The sequence below is a fragment of the Rutidosis leptorrhynchoides genome, chromosome 11 (assembly GCF_046630445.1).
Source record: "Rutidosis leptorrhynchoides isolate AG116_Rl617_1_P2 chromosome 11, CSIRO_AGI_Rlap_v1, whole genome shotgun sequence".
In the NCBI taxonomy this organism is placed as follows: Eukaryota; Viridiplantae; Streptophyta; class Magnoliopsida; order Asterales; family Asteraceae; genus Rutidosis; species Rutidosis leptorrhynchoides.
In genome coordinates this window covers 93,992,671-94,002,174 of record NC_092343.1, presented here as the reverse complement: position 1 = coordinate 94,002,174, position 9,504 = coordinate 93,992,671, and the positions used below count along the sequence as shown (strand labels likewise).

Sequence of the window (9,504 nt, the reverse complement as noted above, 5' to 3'; positions counted from 1 at the left end):
AACATGGACACCTAAATTGGAAGATTAGTATCGCGACCGCGAAAAGGGAGATGCGACCGCGATGAGACCCTGACGGTGGGAATCAGTTTTGGATTTGGACTCCTCGTTCGTATACGATTCATCTTTCTTTTTGTTTATAAATAAACTCATTATAACCCATACGTATGCACAAATTTTATCAATAAAATACTCTAGTTGGTCAGTGGATTAAAGTAATCACGTTGGCTACATATAACCATGTTATATTTTGTGTTCGGTTTTATTTTCGCGTTCTTACTTTAGTTTGTTGTTGTGGGTGGGTGATTGTGCTTATCACATGCGTTGTTTTGTTCCTAATTAATCCTTACAAAAACATCACCAAAGAGTTCGGCTACCACCTTAGCATCATCGGCTGAATCGTAGATGGCTGGAATCCCTTTGATCTCCAACCAAGCGGCCAACTGCGAGAAGGGTGAAACCATAACAAAACCGTTCTTGTTGAAATTATCCTAGTCGGCGCACACAACAAAAAATACCAAACAACTCGAATTTGCAAATGTGCCTCGCTATAAGACCATGCGTTTAACTAGATGCTTTTTAACTTTAAGATCTAAAACCGGCAAGTGGTCCACCACACTTGCCAGAGACTTGAACCTACACTAAGCACTCGCAATTACACCCTATATTAAAGTTGTTTTAATTAAAAGTGTTAATTAAATATTTTGATAAATTTTACAAACTTGTGTATTTTAACATTGTACTGTTCGAACTAAAAATACACATTTATACCGAATGACCTTTAATAGTTTATCATCACATCACATATGTTCAAATAAGGTTAGGTACATACAAAATGTGATTGTGGCATCACTAGGTATACACGTCATTCAACTAACATTAGGCAAAAAAATGTTTTGTCCAAACCCCTTAGATAAAGTGATCGTTGAGGCCAAACACATGGCCACGACACTTGAAACTATTTTGGCCCTTTTTTGTCCAGTCAGATATATAACACATATATGCATGAACCACAATATTAATTCTCAAAAAGTACATTCTCTAGAAATAACTAGCTACTCCATCACTTATGCAAAAATGGACCCCCACCACCTACAACAATCACTCTTAACCACCACCATCACCGCCGCTACCACTGATTACGATGTTCGTGAACGTACACCTTTGGCACTTACATCATCACATTCAACCAAAACCAACGTTCCAAGCATCATTTTTCGTGTATTTTTAATATCGTTCGTAGGAATAGTTTCCATTTGGGCAAACCACGAGGCGTCAAAAGGCTTCTCCATCACCATTGTGAACGATGCAGGTAAATACTCATCGTCGGGAAAGCGTTTTTCCATATTTTATGATTCAAATGATAAAGCAACGCGAATACTTCTCAACACGAGTATATTTGTTGAAAAAGTTCTCTACCCAAATCAAGAAATCCAACATAACAAGAAACAAATCAAAGGTGTCACTCTTAGACTAGCTTCAACAAATATTCCTTCTATTGTATCGGTTCATTCACCAAAACCTCATGAATATGTGATTAACTTGAGTCCATCTTTAATGGAAACTTCAAACAACAACGAACTCGTCGTATTGGCAATCCTACAAGGTTTGACACGTGTATGGTTGTGGAACGGAAATGGTGAAACTCCATCCGTGCTTATGAATGGTATCGTTGAGTATATAAGCAACTTAGCTGGCTTTAAATCGTCAGATTTATCGACCTTTAGTGAAAATGACAGCATACTGCGTGAATACAATGGGATTTGTTGGAAAGATGTTGATCAAAGAAAGGTGGCAGGGTTTTTCAGGTATGTTGATCAAAGTAAACCACCCATTGGTGGTGGTGGGGAGGTGATCAGAAGGTTGAACATTTTGATGAAAAGTGGGTGGCATGATTCAATGGTGGATGATGCATTAGGCATGGATGGACATCATGCATGTGCATCATATGGGTTGATGATTAGGCATCACCATCAATCCAGCTCATTATAATTTCTTTACACTACTTTATTCGTTTACCAGGGAACATTATATGATGAATATAAGAAACGATTAGGATTGGATTCATGTGATGATCATTCATGCTGTTTTCTTATTATTGTGTAAGGGCCAGGACCCATTGTTTAATTACCAATTAAACCATTATAAAACAAATAAGATCAAATTGTCAATATATTACGAAAAGGTTTGGTGGTCTAATGGTATCCCAGATTGTGAGTTCGAATTTCCTCTAAAAAAAAATAGTGTGTGTATGTTTGATGTTAAAAAAAGTCAATAATATTAAAAATCCAAAAATAAATTTTTGTGATCCACGGTCAAACAACAATCCGTCCTTGGTCAAGCCAAGGATCAGCCATCTATCTAAAATCGTCTAAAATATATATATCCGTTTTAAATCATTTAAAAACACAAATTTTAAAGTGAAACTCTATAAATTAGTTTTCAATAACATATAACAATTTATTTATAAAAACCATGACGTCCTTCCTTTCCATAACAGACCAAGTGAGCCTGACAGTCACTCATGCGAGTAGGATGTCAGTCGTGCGAGTGAGGGCGGTCATCCGTACTAGTGAACTTGTCAACCGTGCAAGTTAGAGTAAAAAGTCATCTGCACGAACGAGATCTCAACCGCACGAGTGAGACCTCAGTCGTGCGAGTGACAATGTTTGCTGATTTTGGGTCAAGTGTAATTCTGACCCATTTATTGTGCTACTGTGTTTGATTGTTTAGATATGTACAAGTAATTGAAAAGTGTACTAACTGGGAAATTGATGTTCTTAGGTGATAAAGGAAACGGTGAAGGATCAGTAAAATAAGACTACTGAGTACTTGTGCTTCCAGGTGAGTGGGACTATCCGTATGGATATGATTATACGACGATAAGTATAGCTACCATTGTCATGCTTATATATAGACTGTGTAGTTTAGTCTATGACTAGTTTAAGTGATTATATGTGATTATGTGTGCACCTAGTGATACCTTCATGGTGTTGTCTTGACGGAAGAGGTCAACCCTTCTACATAGTGTTGTCTTGATGGAAACGGGTTGGGTCCCTGTGTTGTGATTGGTAGTATAGCTTAATTGACGAGTGTGTCACGTCAAGAAGACTATACTAGTAATTCAGTTCATGGACTTATCGGTAGACTTTAGCCCGATCAGCTAGTAATCGAAGTCCCCACTAGGTCGCTAGTCCTCTTGTTTGTGTTACCTGAATTGTGACTAGTGCCTAGTGACTCGTGCCTTTTAAGTTGTGCTTGTAGCTTATGGTTATATCCAATTAGATATTTTTATTCACTTAGCGGTGCACTAATTCCCCTACAATGTTTTGTCCTGCAGGTGATGTGTAGCATGCTTTTTGGTGGGTAAAGCAAGGACAACAATGATGTTTGACTCGTATATAACTCTGATATTTTGTACAAACAATGTTATAATAAGTAACACCACTGGTTGTTTAATCATATGTTTTGTGTAAATTAATATATGTTGTGCATTTAGAAGAGACTTCCGCTGTGTTAAAAAGAATAAAGAAAAATGTACGACGTTATAGATGCTAAGGTGTCCTTACCAATTTGTAGTTGTGGTGCAACTTCTTGTACTTGTGACGCAGCTACTTCACACAAAGAACATAAAAAGATGATGAAATTGATGCAATTCTTAATGGGGTTAAATGATGAATACACATCCGTAAGAAGTAACATTTTACTAAGGGATAAAATGCTTGATGTCATAGAAGCCTATGCTATAATTTTAAGAGAGGAATCCTGTAAAAGAGTTTATTTAGATAAGACTATTAAAACTCAGACTAGTGCATTTGTTACTCAAACTAATAATACATTCAATAAGGCTGAAAATAATTTTAGAAATTATTATGATAATAATAAATTTTACCGTGGAAACTCAAACCAGACCTTAAAATGTAAAAAATGTAGCAAACTTGGTCACACAATTGAAAGGTGTTTTAAATATGTTGGTTATCCACCATCTTTCAAAAGAAGATTAAGTGGAAATCAAACTAACAACAACAATAACTCTGCGAACAAGTCTTATGCTAATTAAAATGTTACTAATAAAGAGGAATCTTCAAGTTCTGCTCTTGCAAGTCTTACAAATGAACAGCCATCAAGCTTCTTAGCTTAATAAATGATAATTCTACACCGGTGGATGAAAATGCCAACATGGCAGGTAATTTCATGAATTATAATGTTTACTATAATATCAATTTCAAAAAATTCTTTAACAGTCATATAAATGACAAACTTAAAAAATAAAGTCAAGGTTGGATTATTGATTCAGGTGCAAACCAACACATGACTGTTTCTGAAATTGGATTAAATGACATAGTAGATATTTCACAATTAAATTTAACCGTGGGTCATCCAAATGGAACTCAGGTAAAAGTTATAAAAGTTGGAAACTTAAAGCTTTCAAGTAATGTCATTCTATATGATATTCTTATGGTACAAGAATAATGTGTCAGTCTTCTATCGGTACACAAACTATCTAAAGATAGCAAACTAACTATAGCTTTGATGAAAATAAATGTTTCATCGGGACTTGAAAACAATGATAACTGTAGGGACTGGTAATCAATCTGTTGGCTTGTACTTGTTTGATGAACATAACAAGATTAATGGGCACGCGCTTCGTTGCTAAGAAATATAAAACACATGCTGTGAAGAGGTATGCACTACTTTTGTTTATTGTTCATGCTAAGGGATTAACCAAACTGTGAAAATGTAAGAATGATTTAAACGGGTTACTTACCTGTAGTGGTTCAGATTTTTTTGTAGAAACCGTGTCAAAGGAAATATAATCCTGAACCTCTCGAGGGCAGGATCTTTGAATTTAACGTTGTTATTCTCCAAAGGTGGGTTCATTGCGAACTTTTCTCTGTACCTGTAATGTCAAGCGTTTTGTTTACGAATTTATTTCATGATAACAATAGCTACACACATAGTATGATAGGCCTGCGTGTGTACCTATTGAATGACTCATGAAATTCCGAAACATCTGGGTTGAAATACCAATGGGTGGACGAAGTAGCTTTTAGCTCCATTTGTCACTATCCAATACAGATACAGATACATATTTGTAATAAAAATAATCTAAATATTATCAATTTTTTTTATGTAACTGTAGTTTGTCAAACGAAAAATAAAATAAAATAACAAATACTGTAAAACTAAAATGTTAGCAACAAACCTCAAATCAACCCTAAGTAAGAACTTCAAGCTAAACATATTACAAAAATTATAACTATAAAAGAAACCCAAATAAAGAGATAAGCATCGGTAACCAAAAACTCACCACAATCGCAGAAGAAACAAAGGATGAAGAAGACACATCACCAAAAAGACGAAATCGCAAGAGGAGAAAACCGGCAGATCTCACCAATGAGAAAAGGTTTTCGAGTTTTGTCAATAAAAATAAGGTAATAACATAATATTATTAAATGATGAAAATGGAGACATACTTACTTATCTAAGCAACTCATTCTAAGTTTGATCACTATGTGTTAACACATGTCCATTTGAAAAGGACATCTGATTTGTTACACCTCGATTTTAGTTAGCACTTCTTAAACACTTACGTCCGTTGAGGTCATATGCAAGACTTGGTTTTTACTTTTTAGGGCCTAAAATCAAGCTCAAATGTGTGCATATGTTCAATCAAGAGAAAATGGCACAACATGGCTGCTACCTATAGGTTGCCCCGCCATGACATGGCTGCAACCTGTAGATTGCCTTGCGAAGATACAAAGCCCATTTTTTTGTGAGTAAAGTTGTCACATATTCATCATCACAGCCTTCCATTTTAAAAAATTTCAAGACAAAAAACCACGCAACAATATTGTAAGTTGTGAATACCTATTGATTTTTTCTCATTCAAATGTACATGAGTCGTCATGGGTGCAACTCAGTTGCCCTACCAAGACACAACTTATTTTTTCTTATAACGGAAAACAAAAACATTGTAGGTATGGCGGGTCGGATTTTTATAATCGGTTTCAACAGCAAATGCCAACATTTTCAACCAATCAAAACGTTAATTCATTTACGTAATTTAAAGAGGAGATAATCATGCCTAGGAGATAGTCTTTTGTTTCTATCCTATACCAAATTTTGAGGGTCACATATATGCATTTGTTAAGCCTTTTGCGGCAATCATATACTCCGTATCAAAGAAATACTTCCAACCAAAAGAACATGAAATGTGATGGCTGCAACTGAGTTTCCCTGCCAAGATATATCTCATTTTTTGGTTGATGCAGCACCTCAATGTATAGGAGTAATGGATATTATATGTACATTCAAATACAACCTGTAAAATACAACTAAACATTTCAATAAAACACACTTTCACATAAATATGTAACATAGAACGAACAACACAACCAACAAACCGGAAAAAGTAGATAAATTCTATTTGAAAGAAAGAGTAGTAGTTATGTCTTACGTATTTGGTTTTCTGCAACAAACTTACATGTGTTCTCCGTTCTTTTATTATACATATGCTTCTCTTTTGGTTTATACCAATATGACATTTAATTTAATTTAGATTAATAATAGTCGTTCAATGTGTGAAAGACTTTTAACTAAAATCTCGCATCTTTTATTAGCTGTACTTTCATCCAAACTGATCTAATTACTAAAGTAATGTTCATAAAATTGGCATGAAGTGTACATTTTTGTCAGCGATACTTTGTAAACAAAAAAAAATTATCAAGCTACTACACAATAGCAACAATAATAATTAAGATTCATTGAAATTATAGTCTTGTAGAAGCTTTTGTCAGCAAAAAATGGCATGTAGTAGCCCCCTGTTTTATATTGTACATAATTGTGAGATTCACAATTAATTTTTAAATTGTCTTAGCTCCTAATCACCATTAAACATAGTAATTGAATCAAAATCATGAGCAAATAACATTAATTTTCACAGATTGAAAAAATGAAAGCCTAACCTTATCGTTCCATTCGGACCTGAAAACCTAAATCTCATACACATCAAGATATCATCGAAACAACCGGAAAAAAAATGAAACCCTAACCTTGCCGTTCCATTCGGAACTGTTGGTTAGTAATCCAATATTAATATTCAAATGTTAAACACTTTGTTTTGATGATGACACCATGTCTTGTATGCTTATAACAACGTATAGAACAACACAAGTTCATAAGCCTACACTATCTCTAGCAAACGACCAATACACAAAACCGATAAGTTAAAAGAGTCATTTGAAAACATACTGAAGGAGCACGGTCGGTCCACGGTCAACCGCAGTTCTGACCGTGGATGCCCTGTACCCTTGTTCTTCGAACTAAGGTACACGGTCGAGTCCATGGTCAGCCGTGGGTCGACCCCAGAAACCCACTGTCCGACTTTTTGATCGAAAAATGTTTGACTACTTCGGAGCATATATAATTTACAAAACTTGTTTAAACATACTGATGTTATGCTAGGTGTGTACAAAATAGTTATATTTTTACTACAAAATACTATTAAATACGATATACAATTTTACACAAGTTATTTATTTATTTATAGAGTGGATATACCTAAACCTTGCTACAACACTTATAGGCAGTGTACCTAATCGTATAGTAGTGTAGTTTTTAGTAAGTCCGGTTCATCCACAGGGAACTCACCAAGTTTAACGCTATATTTTTTAAAAACTATATTTGTATAAATATAAATATATATATATAAGTAGTATTTATTATAAAAGGGGGATTTTACTGTTTAATGACCGGTTTGTCGATTTTAAAACTTTTGGTCGCAGTTAAAACCTAATGTAAAATATTGAATATATAAAAGACTTAATTTAAAGCGTAAAGTAAATAACAATAATTAAAGTGCGATAAATTAAAGTGCGATAAATAAAATGAAGATAAATAAAATTGCGATAATTAAAAGTGCAATTAAATATGATATAAATAAATTATGCTTATTTAAACTTCCGTAATCATGATGTTTGACGTGTTGATTTTAGTTTATTACCATGGGTTAATTGTCCTTTGTCCTGGATTATTCAATATGTCCGTCTGGTTTTTGTCCATAACAGTCCATCAATCATAAATATAAAGTGCGAGTGTCCTCGTCAAATTATCCTTATATCCGAAGTCAAATATTCCAACTAATTGGGGACTTAAACTGTAACAAGGTCTTAATACTTTGTTTAATAATTATACCAGGATATCGACTGCGTGTAACCCAAGGTTTTAATATTTTGTTAACAATTACGCCAAGTGTCCTTGTACATAATTCACCCTTGTTTTAATAAGTCCGTTGACTATTAATCCATTCCCGTGTCCGGTTAAATGAACGATTATTAGTACATATAAATATCCCGCACATCGTGTCCGATCGAGTGTATATGGTTATTTATAGGTACGTCCAATTGTAAATCTTTATATTACATGTTATTTGCTGTAGGGTCCATATTTTTGTTCACCATAGGGGGACTCACTGGAATAGTTCCGGCAAATTCTGGGCTTAACAAACTACTCCGTATCATTTAATTAAACAAATATAAATCCCATTAATAGCCCATAGTCTAATTTCCACAACTGTCGTTCTTTTGTCCAAACCTCAATTATGGTACAAAGCCCAATAACCCCGTCTTTAATATTTAGCCCAACATCACGATGACTTCGGCTTAAATAAGCATAATAATAACTTAGCTACGAGACATTAATTTAAAAAGGTTGAACATAACTTACAATGATTAATAATAGCGTAGCGTTACACGGACAGAATTTCGACTTACATCCTTACAACATTCGCTAACATACCCTTATTATTAAAATTAAAATTAAAATATATATATATATATATATACATATATATATATATATATATATATATATATATATATATATATATATATATATATATATATATATACACACACGTTGAGAGTAAGAGAGGAAAGAAAAAGATGTTGATATTCGATCACCAAAACTGCTTTTTATAGGGGTGTGGCCATGTACAGTTGCTCATGCGATCGCATGGTTTTTCTACTTCCTGGCCATGCGATTGCATGGCCTGGGATTCCAGCTCAACTTCGTTTGTTTTCTTGTTTGCCGACAGTTTTAAATAATAATATAATATATAAATAATTTTAAGAATTATTTAAATATTATATTATATTTATGTGCATAGTTGACTTGTAATTTTTAGTCCGTTGCATCGAGCGTTGAGAGTTGACTCTGGTCCCGGTTCCGGATTTTCGAACGTCCTTGCGTACAATTTAATATCTTGTATTTTGCGTTTTGCGTCTTGTACTCTTGTAATTTTGAGACGTTTCTCATCAATAATTTGAACCACTTTGATTGTACTTTGTACTTTTTAGCTTTTTGGTCGTTTGCATCTTCAATTCGTCGAATCTCTCTTTTGTCTTCACCTTTTATTATTTAAACGAATATCACTTGTAAATAGAACAATTGCAATTAAAAGCTTGTCTTTCTTGAGGGATAATGCTATGAAATATATGTTCGTTT

General features: G+C 34.0%; 1 protein-coding gene across 1 annotated transcript; it reads left to right on the top strand.

The window, feature by feature from the left end:
• Positions 1 to 1,072: 1,072 nt before the first annotated feature.
• LOC139874217 (uncharacterized) lies at positions 1,073 to 2,763 on the top strand. Its single transcript, XM_071861674.1, has 2 exons — positions 1,073 to 2,099; positions 2,731 to 2,763. The coding sequence occupies exon 1, from the start codon at positions 1,075 to 1,077 to the stop codon at positions 1,987 to 1,989; it is 915 nt and encodes a 304-aa protein (XP_071717775.1). The 5' UTR covers positions 1,073 to 1,074; the 3' UTR covers positions 1,990 to 2,099; positions 2,731 to 2,763.
• The last annotated feature ends 6,741 nt before the right edge of the window (positions 2,764 to 9,504 follow it).